This window comes from Pteropus alecto, unplaced genomic scaffold (assembly GCF_000325575.1).
Source record: "Pteropus alecto unplaced genomic scaffold, ASM32557v1 scaffold38, whole genome shotgun sequence".
Lineage (NCBI taxonomy): Eukaryota > Metazoa > Chordata > Mammalia > Chiroptera > Pteropodidae > Pteropus > Pteropus alecto.
Genome location: NW_006442512.1, coordinates 8,188,876 through 8,211,207, shown reverse-complemented (window position 1 = coordinate 8,211,207; position 22,332 = coordinate 8,188,876). Strand labels below are relative to the sequence as shown.

At 33.1% G+C, this 22,332-nt stretch overlaps 1 protein-coding gene across 1 annotated transcript in view; it reads right to left on the bottom strand.

Moving 5' to 3' along the window:
- MDGA2 (MAM domain containing glycosylphosphatidylinositol anchor 2) overlaps positions 1-22,332 on the bottom strand; it is an 813,395-nt gene that overhangs the window by 301,506 nt on the left and 489,557 nt on the right. The window contains exon 5 of the mRNA XM_006922688.3: positions 21,897-22,029. Within this exon, the coding sequence (XP_006922750.1) occupies positions 21,897-22,029 (133 nt within the window). The remainder of the gene's footprint in view (positions 1-21,896; positions 22,030-22,332) is intronic.

Here is a 22,332-nt window from a genome sequence, read left to right as displayed (position 1 = left end):
CCCGAAATTCTCTTGCAATACTTAGCCACCTGCTAAACTAGTAGTCAAGTATTTTACCATACTCAAATGTCAACACTGATTCTTCACCGAATTCCTAGTTTTTTGTCCAAGCCAATTGAGTTGCTTCCTCCTTTGTATCAACATAGCTACTGATAATATCTCTACCCCTTAGGACATTTACCTCTACCCTTTCACTATTAAATATTTAGGATTAGGACATCAAGGTGAAAAGGGTGATGTTTTCATACTTGTATGAAACAACAGCACCCAATAAAAGATCTGGCAAAGAATTAGGAGCTTAATAAAGCCTTGCTGAATAAAAGAATGTTGAACTTAAAGACAAGAAAACAGAAACTCTACCTAAGCCCTGACTATTCATCATGAACTTAACTCCCCACCCCACCCCCCCAAAAAAAAATCAATGTGAAAGAATGCAACATAAGACTCAGGATTTCATGAGCCATTCATTGAAAAATACTAGTTATGATGACCTGCAAATTCTTTTATTGTGCAACCCGTCTAAACTAACAAGGTGATGACAAATAATTTCTCTATCAACATTTACTACATTATCCATATAAAATAAATATAGCATATCATTTACCCTTATTTGTACTTAATTCTTTGCTCAGTTATAACACATACATTACTATCAATAAACCATGTGATTAAGCCAAATATGTCTCTGAATGAAAAATAAAGAGTACATCGCCCTTGTTATAAGAGAACCAGTATTTAGTTAATTCGGTATGGACTTAAAATATCAGTCACTATTTAAGGTTCTTCTGTAAGAGTGACATAATGCAGCAGAAGAACAGATAAAGACATTACCTCTAAGACCATCTGTTGTTGCTCTTGCAGCTATACTTCTGGAATCCTCTCCAGAGTGGTAAAGCAAATAAAACAATAATTCTGCTCTTGCCACCACAGCTGCTGAAATAGAGGCAGCTGGTATTTCTACAGCCAGTATCAGAATACAGAGGGATCCATGTAAAAAGGTACTCTGTTATTGGTTGCTCTCTTATCGGTGTGAAAAAGATTAGTTTTCTTTTTTCTTTTTATTATACATCCTGGAGACACTGTATTGTAGTGTTATATTTTGAATCCTTTTATGATTCTGTAATTTCATTTTATAGCAATTTTGGCTAAGGCTGCTTCATAGCTTATCTTAAAGAATTACGTTGAACAGATTTAACTCTGCTGGGTCTCTGTTTGCTTCTCTGAACATCAAGGGGATTCTGTTAGATAATTTTTAAGGAATTACTTAGAACAAGTTTCTACCTTCATTAGAAAAACACTTGGGCATATAGTCTCCTAATCTTATGATATATCTTAATCAGGTTACTCCAATGTCTAAATTGGTTCCAATATATAGCAAAGATTAGAAATCACATCAGGAGCTTAATTAGCCAGGTCATTGAGAGCAGCAAAATAAACTGATTGCAAACATTTTATTTTTTAAAATTTTTTAATTCAACATATATTTATTATTGGGTATCTGGCTGTGTTCTAGGCATTGGAGATAAAAGAACAAAACCGGCAAAAATCCTACCCTTGAAGTGTTTATAATTAGATGGAGACAATTATAGACCTTTAGAGTGCCAGAAACGCTTCAAAAAGCTTTATATATACCGACTCATTTTATTGTATGAGATAGGTACTATTATCATCTATTTTACTTATTACCAGTTTGAGAAACAGTTTAGATAAATTGTTCAAGGTCACATAGGTAGCAAATGGTGAAGCTGGGATTCTAATCTAGGCATTCTGGCTTGAGACGGATATAAAGCATTATAGATAAACTCCAGAGTGAAAATAAATAAAGTTTTATCATTCCAAGCTCTAATTCCTGATGATCTTTATGTCAGAGGAAGAATTAGTGCTGCCTCTCTAACAGAAAGAAGGGATAATATTAATACAATCTATTGCTATGTTATAAAAATCTGGGAAAGGCAATGATAAATGTGATTGGCTGCTCAGACCAGGAATCTCTACCATTCAGAACAGAAGGCAAAAAAGACTTGTGACCCACCTAAGTTATAATTAAAAAGACTAAATTCTGAAGTGTCTTTGTAAGAGGTTTTTATGCCATTGCTCAGGATGCGTTTATTCCTAACATACACAGTTGTCCCTTGGTATGCGGCGGGGGTGGGGGTGGCGGGGATTGGTTCCAAGTCCCCTAACAAATCTAAGGATATGCAAGACCCTTATATAAAATGTTCTGCATCTACGGATTAAATCAACCAGAGATTGAAAGTATTTCAACCAGAGATTGATAGTATTTGCATATAACCAAGGCACATTCTTCCATATACTTTAAATCATCTCTAGATTACTTATAATACCTATAATACCTAAATGCTATGCAGATTGTTTTTTTACTGTATTGTTTAGGGAATGATCCAAAAAATATGTACATATTCAGTATAGATGCAATCATCGTGGGCTTAGCTACATAGTACATGTCAGCAACAACATAATATTTAAAAAAAAATATTTTCAATCTCTGGTTGATTTCATCCGTAGATGCAGAACAGCAGTTATGGAGGGCCAACTGTACATAACTATAATGGTATAATGGGCTCAGTTATTTAAGTTCTCAGATTTCACAAGGTAAAAAGGAAGAATTTAAGCACGGAAAGGCTTCTCGAGACAGGTAAATGGAGAGCAACAATGGTAGTTGACAAACTACCAGTAAGGAAAGAGTAAAAGAAACAAATATATTATTACATGGAAGAGTAAGTGTGGTCTCAAAGATAAACTATTAATTAAGCCTCCATTCTCAAATTGTCAGATTAGGCAGGTACAATTTTAAAAAGCAAGAAAAGTAGGTATTAGTAATAAGATGGGAAGAGAGAGGGAGAGAGAGCTTATTTGCTGATGAATCTACAGTATGCTATAAAATACTGCTAATGCTACTCTGCGAAGAATAAAAGTGCTTATATTTTGCTGAATACAATTCTGGACCAAAGATTAAATAAATTAAAGCATGTAAATTATATGTGCATTCATATTTAACACACTTAAATATTATAATGATTATTTACTTTGAATTCTAGAAGTATACCTGTCCCTTAATTTATGTGAATTTACCATTTCATGCATCTTTTTTTTTTTTGCAGAAGAAAATCACACAAAGAGTCCACCAGTATGAAAAAAAAATACTAAATAGGCCATTACAAATCATAAAAATATTTTTTCACGTATTTTCACACACACACACAAATGCTAATGAAAATTCAGAAAACTAGAATAGATTTTATTTGCTGTTGGTGTCTGTACTGTAATCTAAAGCAATCAACCTTCTCTTTTTAATTGGTTTCATTATTTCAGTTTCATTATTTCTGTTTATGTTTTTGGATGATCTTTTTCCAACCCCATCTTTGGCTAAGTTTTCATAAATTCCTCAAAATTCACTGCAACATTTAAAAAAAATAGTTTGAAATTTTAAGGTTCACTGGATGTTTGGATCAATATCTAGAATTGCAGTTTCCACTTTTGTGGCCAATTGAAGAGCTTTGCAAATATTTTCTGCAGCGAATGAAACTGATTTTTATCGGTAGGATGGGCTTCAGATATTAAGTGAATTAATTCATTGTCAGTAAATTTCTGATCAATCAGTAATTCATTAATATCTACATTTAAATTGTCAGAGCCTTCTTGAAATGTATTTAATAAATTAATTCCAGTTAATCCCTTTTCAGTTTGAACAATATTCCCTGGTACAACCACTTCTGGTCATATTGCTTTCCAGTAAGTATTTAAATTTGACGGCTTTATATCACTCAAAGCTAAAGCAATATTCTTTTTTAAAATTTTATTTCATTATTAGTTTTAAGTATACAGTACATTGGTTACACATTTATGTAGTTTATGAAATGATCCCCCTGATTGCTCTTTTTCTCCTCTGGTTCTACACCTAGCCATTACATTAGTGCTGACTGCATTCCCTATGCCTATAAAGCAATATTCTTGATACGACTTAAAATTGTATATTTATTCCAGGCTTCTGTAACTGTAAGTGATTCATTGTCTTCAAGCTTATTAAAAATAGCATTAAATCTCCATTTAATATAATTAATCTTAAAGATGGAAATAATGCCTTGATCTAAAGGTTGGATCAAGGAAGTTGTATTTGGTGGCAAATACACAATTTTTGTATTTGGATGTTCTAAATTGTGTGGACGACCAGGTGCATTATCTAAAAGTATTTTAAAAGGAAGACATTTTTCCTTCATATAATTTTCAGCTTCTACAGCCAAACATCTGTAAAATCAATCCCAAAAAAACAACAGAAATCACTCATGCTTTTTATTTGTCATCCAATGAATGGGAAGATCATTAATAATTGTGTATTAGTAAGTATTATTTCTTTGTACATTGCTGAATTAAGCTATTGTGTTTTAGAAAGAGTAATTGCCAATAATGGGAATGAAAAAGAAAGAACCGGGTAAAATGAGACCATGTAAATGGAAACAAAATATAAAAAGTTCACGTAAACAGGGATGAGGGAGGTTATTTACTGCATATTAAAAAACTCATATAAAAAAATACCACCTAAATCGAGACGCAGATAAGTGCAGTGTTATGAGTACCTCGACCCTTTCCAAGTATCTATTTCCAACCTCATAGCTGAGATTTCTGCCCTCACCTCCAAATGGATATGTGTACATTTGAAGATGTTAGAATGTGGAGTCTAATTTTAGGATGTGCGGGTGACTCAATAAATTAAGTCCTGCCTTGGGAAATCCGAGAAATGTGTAGATTTTGTTTTATAAAGGGTTAAATATCTTTTGGGGAGATGTTTTCCTTTTAGGTATAGATATATTAAGTACTTTTTACTATTATGTTTATATTGATATTCCTTCCCTGTGGTTAATTAAATTTTAAAAAAAGGAAAGGAAAGGCAGAAAAAGAATTAGCGTGTAATTTGTTAAAAATAAATTTGCCAAAGCATAGGCATTTGATTCCAAGTTTTGTGTGTGTTTAAGAGCCAATTTGCTAGACTGAATTTAAAAACCATAAAATTGTGGAGAAAATGACAATTTTAAGTTATAGATATTGTAGGAGGTGTCACCGTGGTATCATTAATATACTGTAAATATTAACTGCTGCTTAATACTATTATTACAGATCTAATTCCAACAAGAGTCAATTCAAGTCTAACTACTAAACTAGCTACATTTCTTATCTTAGAATTTCAGACATTCAAAGAACATTTAAATATATTGTTGCCATGTTCTAGGAAATGCTGCCACATTCTAGGACAATGATGCCACATGATAAGAGAGGTCTTTATTTTTTGAGTAAGATAATACTGTAATGCAACATATGTAGAGAAATTTATTTGCTGCGCAAAATGGAATATTGTTTAAGGGAAGATGAAAAGCCAATAAAACCTTTTTAATACTATTTTAATATGAATGATAAAACATTGATTGAATTACCTCTGAATTAATTCCTCCCTACACAAAAAAATACATGCATAAAAATACATGCCAATATTTTATTTTTCAGAACTACTGAAAAATACAGCTTTCACATTCTAGTTGTGATATTTTCAATACGGATTTTGGTAAAGTCACATTTCCCCATTTTACATAATTAATATGAGCGGCTGCAATATCTTTGTATTTATGAATACTTAAACCATCTGTTTCAATGTTGAATTTTTGTTTTTCTTCAAATTCTTAATTTTGATATGTATTGATTTGCCTATTTAACTTTCCAGCAACATGATAATTACATACTCTTTGTAGAGCTGTATACATATAATAATGCTTTACTAAACCTGTATTCATATTTAATATTTTGCTAAAATACACAAACCAAAGTTTAGCACCACTGCACATTCACTGAATTTTCAGGTTCTTTGTAATGCAGTATCATATTTTTGTACAGTCCATAGTGTCATAATTCTATATGAATATTTCATCAGGTTACTTTTTACTTATGGTTCCAAAATGAAAAAGACATGAATGTTAGTTACAGTTTCATCAGATTAGGTAAACTTAAAATTGAAAGACAATATGCAATGAGATAGGACCTTAGTTATTAAGTAGTCTTGATCAAGATCAAGAGAATTAGAAAAGTAGGAATTTAGCCTCCTTCCTCCTTTTTGTTTCAGCTGAGCAATTGTTTAGTGGATTCAATCCCACAGAAATTTAACAAGAACCCATACATATTATGCTGCATATTTTATCAATAGTTTTGTTCATTTATTTTCTGTAGTGCTTAATGTTTTCTCTCTTCACTTTGGAAACACATATTTCAATTTGCACTTAATATGTGACTATCATTTTGAAGAAATCTCTTAACTATTGTTACCTATTAGAAAAAATTATATGAAACTGCTTATGATTACTATTTTAGAACCACAAATTCTTTTCAATAAAATAGAGCAAAATAGTGTTGGTAGATTTTGCTAAAGAGATAGACTACTACTTATTACTTGTACTTGTACTTAATTGACTAAAACTCCTGCCTCTTGCTTGGTTGAGCCCAATGTTTCAATGCCAAACCAAAGTAAAAACTTAAATCGCTTCATACAAATGTCACACAAATTTTTATGCCAAAAATTTTATACCTGCTTTCTTAATAGTTTCCATTCTTGTCAAATTAGGATAAGAGGTTTCATTAATAGAACAAATGGGCATGGTAACCATCAATAAATTCCTATTATACAATGTGTCTATCAGAAATCAATACTGCTGACTTTACTGCACATTTACTGGATAGTATGTGATTGAAGGATGCAGCCAATAACATGCTCAAGTAGCATAATATAACAACTAAAGTAGAGTGACTAAGAGAAATTGACAGAAACAAATGCTATTCAAAACATAAACTATAGCATTTTATAAAACAATTGGATGTACCTATTTTATATAGCAATAGAACAGTAGCAGTAAATCAAGGAGAGTATGTTGTTATCAGAAAAAAAAATGGCTTTTAGAACAGATTTTGCAGAAAATGGAAATTGAGGGAACAACTGAAATCTTTGTGATGCTTTGGAAATAACTGCTGCAACACCAAACCAAAAGTACATGCTGCATCTGCACCTACAGCCCTAAGGTTGGTGTTCATGCATTTCTGATATTCTACCTATCCATTATTTCCCAGCCCACCTATTTTCTCTCTTTTTTCAGTATCCATAACAATATACTAGTTACCCCACTTCTACTACATGTACTACCTGGACTCTCTTTTTTTCAAACTTAAGTAAAAGCCCTCATAAATCAGTGTAGATCCTTTGAGTTATGGCTACTCGTAGCTCACGTGACTCTATGATATTTACAGTTAACTCAAGACTAATCTTAGCTTAATTCCTATGACTGGTATGGCTAAAAACACAAATATTTTAGCATGAAGTTTTAACAATAATATGCTTACTTCGTTATGTCAGAATATCAGGGGGGAAAATAACATACATTTAGGGCACATCCAAAACAAGTTTGCATTTTGCCTGTTCTTTAAATTGAAAAATATATTTGACAACTGTTCTTTGATGAGATAATACTCAATTCCTATTTTTCTAATACTTTTTAAAATTTACATTTACTTGGTACTGATTAGTATGCATGATTTGAAAAGCAGGGTAGAAACATAAACTGTTTAGAATTCTTTGTTATAGAAGTCAATATAAGATGAAAAAAAAAAGCCTTTTCATCAGAATTAGTATTACATATGTACTCACTACTAATATACATATTTATATTTATATATGTCAATACGCATGGTAACTTGCATTTAATGAATATACAATAATAATATTCACTAATTTCTCCAACTACTGAGAAAATTTTGAAATGTGATTTAATATTTCTGTTATAAAGTTCAGACTTGTAGAATCTGTCATTTATACTTTCGACTAAATAAAAAAGAAAAAAGAAAAAGGACTAAATGAGGTTTTGGACATCCTCATTGCTTTCTTCACAAAGGTTATTCTTTTAATCTAACAACCACTGCTTCCATAAAACTAAGACTCTTCCATTTGCCAGGCATTTTTAATATAACTCATTAATCTTCACAATAGGTATAATGAGATAGGTAAAGCTTTTTGGGAAAATTGATATTTTTAAATGCCTTCGAGCTTGAGGGTGAACTTTGGCCAGGGATGCGTCTTCTCTTGAGTGAGATTAAAGCTTCCCAGTAACTTTTTGTATAAAACATATTGAGATCACAATATTTGCAAAGTTTCCTTCAAATAAGTACATTAAGTCCAAAGATTATTTGTTGGCTACATTTTTTTCTTGAATAGTAATGTAAACCCCATGCATAAAAGGGCAACAATGCAACGAGGTGTTAATTTTCTCAAATTCTATTAACCTAAACCTTTCTTGCATGGACCTTGGAGCTTAAAAGTAGCTGTGTATCTATAGGCTGCAACTACTTCATGGTAGTCACCTCATTTTATTTTAGTTTTTGTTATTCATGTTATCTGGCTAATTAAAATGAAATCTTAGAGTAAATATTCTCTTTCTATCAATCAGAAACCCACCTCAGAGCACATTAACAACAAGATTTAGCAGAAAAGCATTTATGAAGAGTTGAAAGAATTGGTCACACCACTGGACAGAAGGGAGAACCAAGATCCAAACCCAGGTCTTTCTCACTGATGTTTCTTTACGCAGAGTTGCTTAAGGCTGTATATGTACCAGTGCCAATTGCCAATTGATGTTAAGACTAGTATCTTATGTGGAGATAGGTTGTATGATGAATTAAATCACTGGGTGACCAATCATTCTGGTTTGCCTGAGATTATGGGGTTTCCCAGGATGTAGGATTTTCACTGAATCTAGGACAAACTGGGATGGTTGGAAAACTAAAGATGACCCCTTGATATAATATATCTGAGGATTTGAGGTGAATAAGTAATAGGATTAGTTGCATGTAGTTATGGAAATTATTGTATCTTCATTATGAAAGCCAGTAATCAATAAAATCAAATTTGTTAGTAAATAATCTAGGAGATATTTTATACCACTGGTTATAAGTGCCAAGCTCAAAAAACACAAAAGAAGTCTAAAACGCATTTCTAGCAACTGAATTATTATCTATAATAACACAATTCTCAGCAGTTTCACTAGAACAATAAAACTTTAGAAAGTACTAAGCCATGGTCTACAAATCCACAATCTAGAAAAAGTTTAAATTTAAAAATCAAATAATCTCGAGAGTATTAAAAAGTTTATTACTGGAAAAAATATATGATACATAGTATGAATTTTTGTATTCTTATGAAACACTTTTAAATTGTTCAGTTATTATAGTCTAATAGCCTACTAAGAATAACCTCTAGATGTCTGCTAAAACAGACTATTTAATATGCTCCCAAGTATTTGTGGTAAATTATAAGATAGTATTTCAATAATTTAAATTCCTTTCAAGAAATATGACTGTGTGGCTTTTCATTTCATTAACAATGTTTTTAATGTCTTCTGTTTTAGTTGTTTACTATGTCTTGGTTATGATGTCTTCTGGGAGAGTTAACAGTTTATGAGGGATATTTTATAAGAAGTCATAAAACAAGAATAACCTTGGATATAATGAACCTAAAATATTCATTGCTAGGACAAGAAAATGCACAGGTGTAGGAAGATCCCAGCAATGTGCAAACTTCTGTTACTATAGTAATAGGATCCTGGAAAATCTGGGTCACATAGTTGCTCTGGAAACAGTCTCAGGAAGATCAATGTTGAAACCCCATAATGACCATTGCTTCTGTCCCCAGATTCACTGAATACTCATCACCTATATTTTCACATTTCTAAAGCTACATTAATAAGATTAGAGCATATGTAAATTTGCTTTCCTTAAGAAATGACAGCGCAATTAGCTAAAGGATTTGTTGCATATCAATAAAAATGAAAGTTTCTTTAATTTTCCTTAGATATCATTACTAATTTTACAAGATAATATTCTATATTTTGGTTAAAAATTTCTGCCACTGATAGTTTAGATAAAAATATACTAGAATATAAAGGGACCGGGCAAAATGGTGTAGATGATAGAGGCTTGTTCATCCCCTCTTGCAACCACATCAAAGTTGAGCGGGAAACACACAGCAAACAGCAAGCAGAGTTGTCTGGGGGTCTAGATGAACAGAAGCACTGCAACTAGGAAGAGAAATAAGACATCAAATTGCAATGGTAGAAGGTTGGAGGGGAGCAAAGATGTGAGGCTGCTGGTCCCCAGTGGCAGAGTGGCACAGAGGCTGCAGCAGCTGCAGATGCCTCTTTAAAGGGCCGTGTCCATGAACAGACTTTCACAGTGATGGACTTACTTGCTCTGAGCACCGGAGCTGGATTGGATGCTCTGAGGGGCACCAAAGACTTACAGAGGAATTCCGAGCTGTCCGAGCGAGGGTCAGAGGTAAGGCTTTCTCCCAGGCAGAAGTGAAATTCATTGTTCCTCTGTTGAGCCTTCCCCACCTCCCAGTATGTGGATGCAGTAGAGGTCGCTCTGCCAAGAAGATTCCCTGAAACAACTCCTCCCCCAACTTGCGACCCTACCCAAGCCACATTCAGTTGTGTTCTTGGGAATCTGGTGTGCCTTGGTGAGCAGAGCCAAGACTCTCACTGGTGAAAGCTGGTCTTGGCTTCTGGTATGGCCTCTTGAGGCAACTAACTATAAGCAAAGCATCTGTTGATTGCTTGCTGAATCTGAACAGGTAGCCCCGAGGGGAGGTGCAGATTAGGACTAAACTTGGCCTGCAGCTGAACCCCTCTCAGGACTATGCCACAGGACACCTACTACACAAGCCACACTAATAAGACCAGGAGACTTAAAAGCTTTTCTGACTACACAGAATGGCAGCCAAAATGGGAAGACAAAGAAGCAGAAATCATATGAAAGAACAGAACAGAGATTCAGGAAAAATGGAGACAAGAAATCTAACAGACGCAGAATTCAAAACACTGGTTATAAAGATGCTCAATGAACTTAGGGGAAGAGTAGGTAAACTCAGTGAGAACTTTAACAAACAGATAAAAAACGTAAAAATGGAAATGGAAATGACGAAAGGGAACCAGTCAGAAATGAAGAATACATCATCTGAGATGAAGAGTATATTAGAGGGATTTAACAGAGTGGATGAAGAAGAGGATCAAACCACTGATATAGAGGATAGAGAAGCCAAGAACACACAATTAGAATGGCAAGAAACAAGAAGTCAAGAATTTTATAATAATTTAAAGAGCCTATAGCACAAAATTAAATGCAAAAATGTCCATGTCATAAGGGTATCTGAAGAAGAGGGAGAACAAAAGTTGAAAAACCATTTGAAGAAATAATGATGGAAAACTTCTCTAACCTGGTGAAGGGAATATTTCCCAAGGAACTCAGAGGGTCCCTAAAAAGATGAAACCAAAGATGCCCACACCAAGACACATCATAATTACAATGCCAAAGGTTATACAAAGAGAGAATCTTAAAAACAGCAAGAATCTTCAAAGCAGTTAGTTAGTTACCTAGAAGGGAGCACTCATAAGACTGGCAGCTGATTTCTCAAAAGAAACTTTATAGGCCAGAAAGAATTGGCAGGAAATATTCAAAGTGATGAAAGCCCAGGATCTACAACCAAGAATATTTTATCCAGCAAAGCTATCATTTTGAGTAGAAGGACAGATTAAAGAGCTACCCAGACAAAAATGAGCTAAAAAAAATTCATCAGCACCAAGCCAATATTATAGGAAATGTTGGAGGGACTTCTTTAAGAAGAAAAAACATGAATAAAGACAGGTAATAACTACATATCTATCAACAAGTACTTCAAATGGAAAAGAATTAAGTGCTCTAATAGAAAGATATGGTGGCTGAATGGATAAGAAAACAAGACTCCTACATATGCTACCTATAAAAGACTCACCTCAGAGTTAAAGACACGCATAGACTAAAAGGAAAGGGATGGAAAAAGATATTGCCTTGATGGACCTAGAGGGGATTGCATTGAATGAAGTAAATCAGATAAAGACAAATATGATTTCACACATATGTGGAATCTAAAGAATAAAATAAACAACCATGACAAAAATAGAGAAAATCCATAGCTACAGAGAATATTTTGAGGGAGGAGGTTGAGGGAACGGTGAAAAGGGGCAAAGGGATTAAGTAGTACGAATGGATAGTTACAAAATAACCATGGAGATATAAAGTGTAGCATAAGGAAAATAGTCAACAATGTTGTAATAAATATGTAAGGGAGAAGAGGAATACTAAATTTAGTGGGGTGATCACTTTGTGAGTTATGTAGAGCTCTAATCACTATGCTGTACAATTGAAACTAATATAATATTGTATGCCAGTTATAATTGGAAAAAAAACTCATTGAATTGTTGTCTATTATATTTCAATAAAGCTAGAAAAAATTTTAAAGAAAAAATATATACCAGAATATATATTCATTTCTACAGATTTTTCTAGGAAACATTAATATTTAATTTAACCTCTGATAAAAGTAATTCATAAAATGATTATAAACTTATTTCAAGATTAGTCATCAATGGTTGAAGCTATATACCATATCCTAGCAAAGATTCTAAGATTCTTGTCATTTTCTGACCATGACTACTAATGATACCATTTTTTTCTCTTCTATTTATTGTATATACTAAGTGCTGGAAACTTTTTTAAAAGTTTTCATTTTATAGCATTTATAGCCTACTAAACCAAAAACGTAGATCTTTGTGTTATATCCCCATTTTAGAATAAAAAACAAAGTGGGGGAGAGCTAAGGAACATTTTCCAAATTTGGAGAACCAAAATTTGAACGTCAATATTTTGAATTTCAAAATTCATGCAAAAGAGCTACAGGAAACTTTTATTCCTTATTGATGGCATATCAATATTCTAATATTTATTGTATTCTGTTGGTATATATAGTAGTAAATACTGTTGATTAGAAAACCTAAATGATCTATGTCAAACAAATCTATTAAGGCATTAATATTCCCAATATTTTAGTGTATAAAAAGATGAAATTATATTTGTTGTTTTTGTTGTTTTTCTTTTGTTTCACATTCTAATTTCTCGATCATAAAAAAAAAATCAGGAAAAAAATGCACAGGTTCACTGATACATCATTTTTGTACATATTTTAATATTTTGACCATGCTATTAAACATGTATAATGATACTATTTCAAAAGTGATGTTTGACCCCCACTAAAGTTTTATCTTATCTTCTTTCTTTACAGTTGCTTCATTCCTATTATCCCAAAGCTCAGAACATAGGCCCATAAATATTCTCAATAGAGTTCCCTTTCTGAGATTCTATTAAAAAGACTATTTTCTTTAAATGGATGACTTATTTTTTTGCTTTGACTTAACATATATTATATCTAAAATATTAAAACGAATCCTAAATGCAAAGGCAACTTTTCAGTCATTCATATGTTGAATGCCTAACCCCAAATGTGACTCTATTTGGAGACAGGGCCTTTCGGGAGGTAAATAAGGTTATATGAGGTCATAAAGGTGGAACTTCAATCTGATAGCACTTATGAAATGTGGAAAAGACGCCAGAGCTCACTCAGTCTCTCCCTCTATAAACTGCAGAGGAAAGGTCACAGTGAGAAGACAGCTGTCTCTAAGTCAGGATACCCTGACAGCACCTTAATCTTGGATTTCTAGCTCCCAGACTTATGATAAAATAAAATTCTGTTGGTTAAGCCAACCAATTTGTGGTATTTTATTATGGAAGCCCAAGCATATTAATACAGAAAGTCATTATATTTGCACTATATATTCTCCACATACATTTTCTTTAAAACTATGTTGGTGAAAAAACACATCTAGATTCTAATGAATGTTGCTACTTATTGCCTAGATGCTATGGAGATCACCTAAATAAAAACAGCTCGAACATCCATATGACTAAGAAAATACATGAGATTAGTAGGTGCAGATGACAGCAAAATTTCTATTGTCACCTCCTTATGCACTTAAACTGGTTATCTACGACAATGGACATACTGTTTTACAAGAGAAAATGTCTAAGTCCACACTATTCCTATTATCCACAGCTATTCCCATAAAATTGCTATAACTGAAATATTATTTCTCATAGCATTTAAATAAGTTAATTAAATTCCTCTAGATATAAAAGAGAACTACCATGAATAGATCCCATTAACCAGAAAGTTTTAGATTGAGGTTCATAGTAATCATTGGGTATTTCTGAAACCTAAAGTTTCATATAACCCTATGGGTTATATGAAAGAATAACAACAAGTGAGAGTTACCTAACATAGGGAATGGAAATGATTCCTTAACCTCTGTCTTTTTTCATGTTTTCATGGTAATGTATTGAGACAGATTGGAGACAAAAAAAAAAAAAAAAAAAAAAGAAAGAAAAAAAAAGAGAGAGAGAGAGAAGAAGAGAGAAAGGACGGAGAAAGGGAAGAAAAGGAGGGAGTATAGGTTTTTCCTATTTCTATAGCCAATAATACTTTTTCAGACTTGGTTCCTAGTTGTAATGCACATTTTAGTAAGACACGTTAATTATATAATTTTTGTAAATGCTAAGTTCGAGCAGACTGAATCAAAGGACCATATAATTAAGTAAAATTATCCCCACCTGTCCCATTCCTTTATAAAATGCATCATAATCTCTCAAACAAGTATAAATATATTTTATTCCAATATAAATAGCCTTCTTATTTGCCTTTGGAATCATGAGACATCAGTATATAATAATTCTAAGTATGTTAAAATAATTAAATTTGTTTTATCATAATTCCTATGTCTCCTTAATTACAAATACACAGATCTTTCTAGTCAAGATAGTGGAGCAAGTAAATGCTGTGCTCACTTTCACTGATGACCACATCAAAATTACAAATAAACTACGGAACAGCCATCATTGAGAATCCCTGAAGTTTGGCTGAACAGAAGTCATACAACTAAGGACACACAGAAGAAGCCAAGTTGAGACTGGTAGGAAGGGCAGAGATGCAGAATGGGCTGGTCTCACACCCACATGTTGCAGTGGAGAATCTAGAGGGATATCTTGGCTGTGGAGGTCCCCTCACGGGAGCAAGGGGTTCCAGGCCCACACTAGGCTCCCCAGCCCAAGGCCCCAGTACCAGGAAGAGAAGTCCCCATAATTCTGGCTGTGAAAACCAGCAGAAATTGTGGCTGAGTGAGACAAAAGGCAGCTGGAGTTGCAGACATTCCTCTTAAAGGGCCCATGTGTGGACTTATTCGCAGATGTCTTCACTCGCTCCGAGGTCCAGCACTGAGGCAGCTGCTTGAAGACTGCCAGAGACATATAAAGAGGAACCAAATTGTTTGATTTTAGGGTGAGGGCTGTGTGGGCAGCTTGCTCCTAGAGAAAAGTGCTGACAGATCCCTTGTTCCTTTGTTGAGCCTTCTGCAATTCTGGCATGCAGACACAGGTGGTCGCAATATCTGAGTCTCCATCAACCAGACTAACATTGGTTGTCCTGCCCTGATAATTCCCTAAGACACCCCCAACCCAACTTTCAAACCCACCCAAGCCTCCTCCAGGGACTTTTCCTAACAAGTGGCCTGTCTTGGCTCATCCCGCGGACTTTCCTAAAACCTCTTGAAGGTTCATAAAACCTAAATAAGCAGCATCTGCCTTTAGTGTGACCCATAACTCTTTCTGAGCAATCCCAAGCCCAGCACTAGAGGCAGCCAATTCGGTTTGCAGCTTGGCCTCTTGAGGCACCTCTAAGTCTAGCATGGATGGCAACCATCTGCAGATTGCTTAGTATCTCATGCCATGTGGTCCCCAGGTGGAGCAGAGTCTATGGCTGAAGTTAGCCTGGAGTGGGGCCCCTCCTAGAAGGCCCAGAGGTCAGCATATCCAGTGGCCAGGTTTTCACCAAGCTGGAGTACCACCCAGGGCTGCATACAAAGATAACACAACTAAAGGGCACAGGGGGAAGGCACTATGGCCCTGCTATCGTGAATCTTTCTCTGAAGGGTCACTCTTCACTGGCCAGTCCTCTTGACCAATCATCTTATGGGTTAATCCCTCCCACTGATGTGCAGACAGAAGCTAAGTCTCAACTACAATAGGAGGGCACATACAACCTATACAATGGAAACACCTGGACCGCCTAGCTAAGGTGACCAGGGAGACTGTGCCACTGGACCCCAAAGGATACCTACTACATAAAGCCACACTACTAAGACTGGGAAAAATAGCAGCCCTACCTAACACATAGAGACAAACACATGTAGGCAACCAAAATGGAGAGACAAAGAAACATGTCCCAAATGAATGAACAGAACAAAGCTCCAAGAAAAGAACTAAATAAAATGGAGACAAGCAATCTACCAGATGTAGTATTCAAAACACTGGTTATAAGGATGCTCAGTAAACTTAAGGAAAGAGGAGATGAACTCAGTGAGAACTTTAACAAAGTGAGAGAAAATATAAAAATGAAGATAGATTTATAAAAACAATCAGAAATGAATACAATAACTGAAATGAAGAAGACATTAGAGGAAATCAAAAGTAGATCAGATGAAGCAGATGATCAAATCAGTGAATTACACTATAAAGTTACAGAAAAAAAACAATCAGAACAACAACAACAAAAAATAATTTTAAAAAATTAGGACAGTTTAAGAGGCCTCTGAGGCAACATCAAGTGTATCAACATTCACATCATCGGGGTACCAGAACGAGAAGAGAGAGAGCAAAGAATTGAAAACCTATTTGAAGAAATAACAATATAAAAATGCTCTTACCTGGTGAGGGAAATAGACATATAAACCCAGAAAGTGCAGTGTATACCCAAAAAGGCCCACAGCAAGACACATCATAATTAAAATGCCAAAGTCTCAAGACAAAGAAAGAATCTTAAAAGCAGCAAGAGAAAAGCAGTCAGTTACTTATAAGGGAGCACACATAAGACTGTTCGCTGATTTCTCAACAGAAACTTTGCAGGCCAGAAGAGATTGGCAGGAAATATTCAAAGTGATAAAAAACAAGGATTTATAACCAAGATTACTCTATCCAGCAGAGCTATCATTTAGAATGGAAGGACAGATAAAGAATTTCCCAGATAAGAAAAGTCTAAAGGAGTTCATACCACCAAGCTGGCATTACATGAAATTTTAGAGGGACTTTTTTAAGAAAAAGAAGAAAAAGGAAGAAAAAAGATAAAAAAAAATATGAACAATAAAATGGTAATAACTACACGTCTATCAGCAATTACTTTAAATGTAAATGGATTAAATGCTCCAATCAAAAGATAAGGTGGCTGAATGGATAAGAAAACAAGACTCTTACGTATGCTGCCCACAAGAGACTCACTTAAGATGGAAAGACACACACAAACTAAAAGTAAAGGGATGACAAAAGATATTTCATAAAAATGAAAACAAATAAAAAGCTGAGGTAGCAATGCTTAGTACCAGACAAAATAGACTTTAAAACAAAGGCTGTCAGAGACAATCTCACTTCTGGATATTTATTCAAAGAAATCTAAAATACTACTTTGAAGGGACACATGAATCTTTATTTTTATTGCAGCATTTTTTATAATAGACAAGATATTGAGGCAACCTGGATGTCCATCAATGCATGAATGAATAAACAAGTCGTACATACATACAAAGGAAAATTACTCAGCCATTAAAAAAGAATAAAATCTTGCCATCTGCAACAACGTGGATGGACCTAGAGGGTATTGTGCTGACTGTAGTAACTGAGACAGAGAAAGACAAATTCTATATGATTTCACTTACATGTGGAATCTATAGAACAAAATAAATAAACAAAATAGAAACAAACTCATCAATACAGAAAATTTTTTGATGGTTGCCAGATGGAAGGAGGCTCTGAGAGGTTGGTGAAAAAGAGGAAGAGATTAAGAAGTACAAACTGATAGTTCCAAAATTGTCATGGGGAAGTAAAGTTTAGCATATGGAATATAGTCAATAATATTTTAATAACTATGCATGGTGTCAGATGGGTACTAGATTTATCGGAGTGTCTAATCACTATGCTGTACTTCTGAAACTAATATACATTATATTTTAATTGTAATTGAAAAAATATAAAAATACACAATTTGAGAAATTAAAAATAGTTTATATTCAACATTACCATAATCATAATTTAAAAATATACCTGTATTTATTAATATTCTAAATTTACAAATTGTAACAGCTTTATTTTAATAAATTACAAGAAACACCGCTACATTAAGAATTTACCAATCAACAGCTAATATTCTTTTTCTTCCAAATGGGAGTAGGAAAACAACAAAAACAACTTTTGGACACTGCTACACATTATGTCAATAAGTCCAGGAGTATGCGTGACTAGAAATAAACAGTCATAATATTTTCTGTTTTATAGAATTCTATGAATTGTTTTAATAAGATCTAACCTAGATTAGGTATGATAAATAATGACATATCCATGACAGGAGATTTGTCATAGCATGTTAAGTAATTAACAGAGGCCAACAAATGAATAGATACCTCATGATAAATATAAAATTACAAGCTCAACTAAAATACCATCTCAAAGTGGGAAAGCTAAGAAAACATTATTAGTAAATCTAAAGACGATACTGACTTTTAAAATGCCACCCAGATATTACTCTTCTAAGCAGTTCTAGAAAATTGATTTTTATAAACAAATGTTTCATTCACAAAATGGCATGGATTCATGGAAAACAGTCTGATAATAAGAGCATTTGTTTTCCAAAGACATTATTTAATCTTGTTTAAACTATGTACATTACTAGATCTCCCTAGAAATTTAATTGTACTCCATGCCGTAATTGCTTTGGTGCAAAACTTTTCAAAGTCCTTATCCTCAGCAGATAATTTTCTATCTTCATATGCTGTGTCATTTTGGGCATTGCGCAAATCAGGTAACAGAGTGATTGCAATGAAAAAGGTTGACTATAGAGATGTTACAATGAAATTCTTTTTCTGTACCAAAAATACATTTATTATTCAACTATTTGATCTCCATTACAAAAATTATTTCCAAAGTTGCACTTTTATAAATATATTAACAGAGAAAATTAATCAAACTTATTCCAATATTTATAATAGAATATTCTCCCCCTCAATAAGTTATACATTTTCCTTGTCATTTTGCACACCAAGAGTTAAAACGTGGAAAATTTATTTACGTCATTTAGAAATTCACAAGAGTAAAAACCGTAAAGACCACCTGAATCTCACATTGATTATGGCAATGGTGACTCATGATCTTCTTCCAATGTTAGAAAAGCAATAAACTCATCTATATGCACTTATTTTTCAGTTTATAGACCTGTTTACATGAAGATGTTGAAAGCTTAATTTATTCCTGGTGTACTTTGAGAGCTACCTCAATGATTTCATCTATTTGAAATGCACAAACTATTCCAACTTTGAGCACAACCAGATGGGAAAAGTGCTGAAGCAAACCTGGTCTGAATATGTAAAGTATCAGGCACATGCCATGCCTGATTAGAGTTATGGAGTCAAACAAAATATTAGTTTATATTTGTAAATCCAATTATTTACCAATTTCTAATGCTCATTTTGTAATAAACACCAACCTAAACTGTTATGAGATAACTTATAAAAGAAAATAATAGGTTATTTTGTTTGCTCACTTTAGATATCTAATACTTCAGCCTGAAAAATGAAGACACTAACAGAAAGCTGAAAGTGCCCCTGTGTTCTTCGTAGGGCAGCTAGTTAAGTCTCAGTTTTTCGAGCTGACAATTGTTTAAAATCATCTCAAAAATAAAGTCACTCAGCTGCTTTAAAAGGCCTCAGGAATTGAAGTCTTATCACCTCGCATAGTAATACTCTCCTTTCAGCTTTAAGGTAAGAAATCCTTATTCCAATAAAACATTCTGGCTGAGATTTAAGTTCACTTTTTCCAGCTCCACAAATATAGTGACTAGTCAGTCTGTCCCCTATTTAAGATAACTCTTCAAACTTTGAGATCAATCTTGTCCCCATCCCTTATTAGCTGTGGGACATTAGGAAAACCATACATTTCTACAACATGAAAACCATACATTTCTATGACATAAAAACATTAAATATAATTTTATTGTACCTCTTAGTCTTTAATAAATTTTTGTTTGTGTCAATTGAGTTCATTCCCCAAACAACCCAATGAGGATACTTTAATCACTATGAGCCAATTTGTTACGTCAGATGATAGAAAAAGACGTGATTAAAAAAGATCCACCTGTTTACATGCCATTAGTTAAAAACTGAGATAATAAACATGAAATATTTTTTAAATTAATAAAGCACTACTCAAGCACAACATTGTAACATAAGTAATAATATATCCGTTGTTTTGTGCTTATATATTCCACTGTAATGCCTTTACCCATCCCATAGGACCTGCTTCTATTTTTAATTTTTCTCTCTGGATCATGTGTATTTTAAAAATACATTAAAGAAAATAAGAAAAACAAAGTTAGTTATAATAATTCACAAAATATTTTATGCCAAGAAGAACAACATAATCAAACCCAGTTCTTATATGTTAATTTCTGATTTGTATTTCTCAATATCCTATTTATTCATTTTCAAGTGAAATGAGATTATTAACTTTTACAAGTCTTAGGTCCACTAAGATTTTATATTTCTATTTTTTCAGCAACATAGTTTCTTTCAAGTCTTTCTTATCCTTTCGCTTTCTTCTAAGGACTTTTATCTGATGCTTAATAGAGCATTTCTCCAGTTTAAGTCAATTTACATCTTAGTTAATATCCCTATGTCTATCATTGCTGACCTATAATAGAAGCCCAATACATTTCTGATGAATAAATAAGTGAATAAATAAAGGAATAGATAAAAGAATGAGCCGTTCAAAATTTTAACAACTCATATTGGAAAATAGGTTGTTAAATCGATGTATGTATAGGCATGCATTTTTTGTTTTATCTTTCAATAAAGTCCTAGGTTTATCTTTTCACCAAATGAACTGAACAAGTTGCTGACTAGCTCTGTGTTGGAAGAACTAATAAAGTGTGTTCCATGTGCTTTACACATATCAACTCATTTATTCTTCCCTGAAACTTTATGAATTTCTGAGGAAACTGAGGCAAAGAAGAGTGAAGTGACTTGCTACATAAGATCCAAGAGCTAATAAGAGGCAGAACCAAGACTTAAATCTAGGCACACTAAGGCCCATACTTTTCAAGATTTTTGTTAATGGGAAAAGTAATTTTAAAACTCTTTATCTTAATATAATTATTTAAAAGTAAAAATTTATATTAATTGCTGAAAGTTTCTCAAATCCAGTTAAAATTCAGTTCATTATGGTGATTATTAATATACAATCATACAAAAGACAGGTTTATTCACATGTTCTCTTTGCTCTTTCATTTAGCAATTTCTTCTTAATGTTTGCAGTTGCAGTTATTCTGAGGTCTACATTAATAAACACAGGCTGACTTAAGTGTTAGTCTTGCTAATATTTTGACATTTTGTACAAACGTACTTTCCTAAAAATATCTACTTGCAATTACAAATTAGATTTCTTGACTTGAAATAGAGTAAAAGAAAGGTGCTTTACTTAGCTTTGGAATCACGAAACTCTTTTAGCAATATAAATCATATTTTTTTAATAAAGGCTAATATTTCTCAAAAATGTCTTTGAACAAGATATAAGCTTGCTTGTGACATTTATAAATTCAATAACAAAGAAGTATAATTTTGCATGCTATATAAACAAACGTTACATGGGAGCATGTTGCTTAAATTTTACAGTGTCCATTTACTAAAAGCTTTTCAGATATAGAATTTTCTAGGGAATAAAAAAAGGATGCTTTGCTTCTACATATACTAAAGAAATCATTTGGTTTATAAGAAAATTAAAAAGCCATTAAACATTAGTTGTAGATAATAGACATAAAATATTCAGAGATAATTCCTTACCTGTTTTATTGGAAAGTCTAAATGATACCATCTTATCCGGAATATTACATACATTCCTCACTGAAGCAATACAGCTATAATTAGCATAGTCCTGAGGTCGAAGATTCTTTAGTTTCAAAATCTTTGTTTCACCCTGAAAATATAAAAGCAAAAAAGGTCATTAGAAAAAGTCAATAGCAACCAAAACGAATGAATGAATCATGTCATTACATTGTATTAAATCATATGATTATCAGAATATGGTACATTGTCTTATTTTTTTTAAGGAAAATACCTTAAATTAAAAACAAAAACAAAAACAAAAACATTGCATTTAGAAATAATACTGTGCTGTGCCTGGAGATAAAAACTAACAGACTAAATGAAAATTCATGTTTTCTTTGCAAACTAGGTTCCTAGGGGGAAAAAATATCTATTTATGGTGTTAGTTATGAAA